At 56.2% G+C, this 1796-nt stretch overlaps 1 protein-coding gene across 1 annotated transcript in view; it reads right to left on the bottom strand.

The window, feature by feature from the left end:
* Positions 1-410: 410 nt before the first annotated feature.
* Positions 411-1796, bottom strand: part of NKX3-2 (NK3 homeobox 2) — a gene marked incomplete at its 5' end in the record, with an annotated part of 3537 nt that continues 2151 nt past the window's right edge. Inside the window, 2 exons of the mRNA XM_006144906.1 lie at positions 411-594; positions 1348-1570. Coding sequence (XP_006144968.1) covers positions 411-594; positions 1348-1570 — 407 coding nt within the window. The remainder of the gene's footprint in view (positions 595-1347; positions 1571-1796) is intronic.

Genomic DNA, 1796 nt, shown 5'->3' with positions numbered 1-1796 from the left:
GTTCATCTGTAAAGTGGGGTAATGAAAAACCCTCGCCAAGCTCATCCTTTGCTGTCTTGGTAGGTTTCGGTGTGACTCAAAAGACGCCACGTCACTGAGGGACTGGAAGCGCTTTGGAACCTGGAGAGCCGTCTGCTCCCAGCAGTGATAAACGCGGGTGACCCTCCTGGAAGACAGGGTCTTTGCGCTTGGTTCGCCTCTAATTACTTCAGAATTTCAGCTGGAATTTTACTGGCCCATTCTTGGAATGAAATAAGGGTCAATCAGTTACAGAAACGCCAGAAAATCAATTGACTGGGGGCAGTTCTGGGAGAGCAAACAAAGGGGAAGGGTCAGCAGACTAGGGTGGTGCTTCTGAGACCCGAAACCCAATATCCACGAGGAAAAAGAAATCAGAACTCTTCCTGGAATCAGTGAGATTCATTCGTGACGTCTGCAAAGTTCCCAAAGTAGCGACTCCTTGAGCCGCGTGGGTTTAAACCCTTCCTGCGTGGGCAGCAGCGCCGCTCCAGGAGGGGCAAGTGTCCTCTGACCAAGAGTAAAAATAGGCTGAGAAAATGAGCCCCAGCTATTTCCAGCCGGTTACCGGTTCTCCTAAAGCCAGACCAAGAGAATTTCAGAGAAAACACGGCGTCCAACAGGGCATGTTAAACTAAAAGTTTATAAATTAAAGGGAAAAACACAGCGAATAATTTCAAACTTCACAAAGTTTTTAAAAGTTAATACTCTAGCTGAGTGCACAGTGCCCTAAAGGAGGCGAATAGCGAGGGACAGGTGGGGTCACTTGTCTAAGGGACAGGTGAGGGAGTTCCAGGCCAGAGTGCCCGAGGTGCGGTGTCGGGTAGAGAGAGGCCGGGGCAGCGGCACTGCGACGCTGCCGAGCACGCAGAAAGGCTGGCCAGGGATATTCACATTGAATACAAAATAACCGTCATTTGAATACAAACAACTGAAAAGTGCTACAAATCTTAACCTCCGTTAAAAAATAAAAAGAAACAAAGGACATTGCCTGCTGAGAGCTGCGCGGGGGCGTGTGCTCTCCGGGGGCAGGGGAGGTGGGTTCCCAGGTGCGCCCCACTGGAACGCAGCCCTGGACATCCGAGAGGAAGGACAGAGGGGTCCTTCAGGCCCACCCTCAGCGGCTCCTTCCCTTAGGTTCCATTCTCTAGGGCACCCCTACCTTCCTCCGACACTCACAGGGAGTGGGGTGGAGGGCCCCAAAACCAAACCCTTCACGTTTCAAATCAGTCCCTGGCCTGGAGTTGCCAGGCTCCGCACCTCTTTGTTACAAATGCCGTTTTCCAAGATAAAGGTATGTAGAAACACATAGATCGGTAGCATGGATACCATGAACTAGTGTGGCCTAGCGCACGAAGCTCCCGGCTCGCCCGGAATCTGGGGATTCGCGCCATGTGGTCCCCGGCAGCCATCACCCAAATCCAACACGGCTGCGGCAATAAATAGTGTCCAGGGCCTTCCAGGCAGGTGAGCTGCAAGCGGGGACCCTCGCCCACGCGGCGCCTCTGTTCCAGTGAGAAGAAGGCGCCCCCTGTGGGCAGGCTCCGCCTGGCTGCCGGGACACAGGTCAGGGTAGCGGGTCTGACCGCTCCAGTTGCACTAGCCGGGTCCGCCGGCACCCTGCTCGGAGGAGCCCTGCGCAGACGCCAGCAGCCGGGAGCTGGGGCGCGCGGGCGCGGGGGCGCGGGGGCTCAGCGCGGGCGCTCACTGCGTGCCCCCCGCCGCCGCGCACGTGGAGAGCGCCCAGCCCGGGAGGCAGTAGTACGGGGAGTAGTAGG

The sequence above is a fragment of the Tupaia chinensis genome, unplaced genomic scaffold (genome assembly GCF_000334495.1).
Source record: "Tupaia chinensis unplaced genomic scaffold, TupChi_1.0 Scaffold000138_1, whole genome shotgun sequence".
NCBI classification, from domain to species: domain Eukaryota; kingdom Metazoa; phylum Chordata; class Mammalia; order Scandentia; family Tupaiidae; genus Tupaia; species Tupaia belangeri.
Note: the sequence above shows the minus strand (reverse complement) of the source record. Positions and strands in the feature narration are given on the sequence as shown.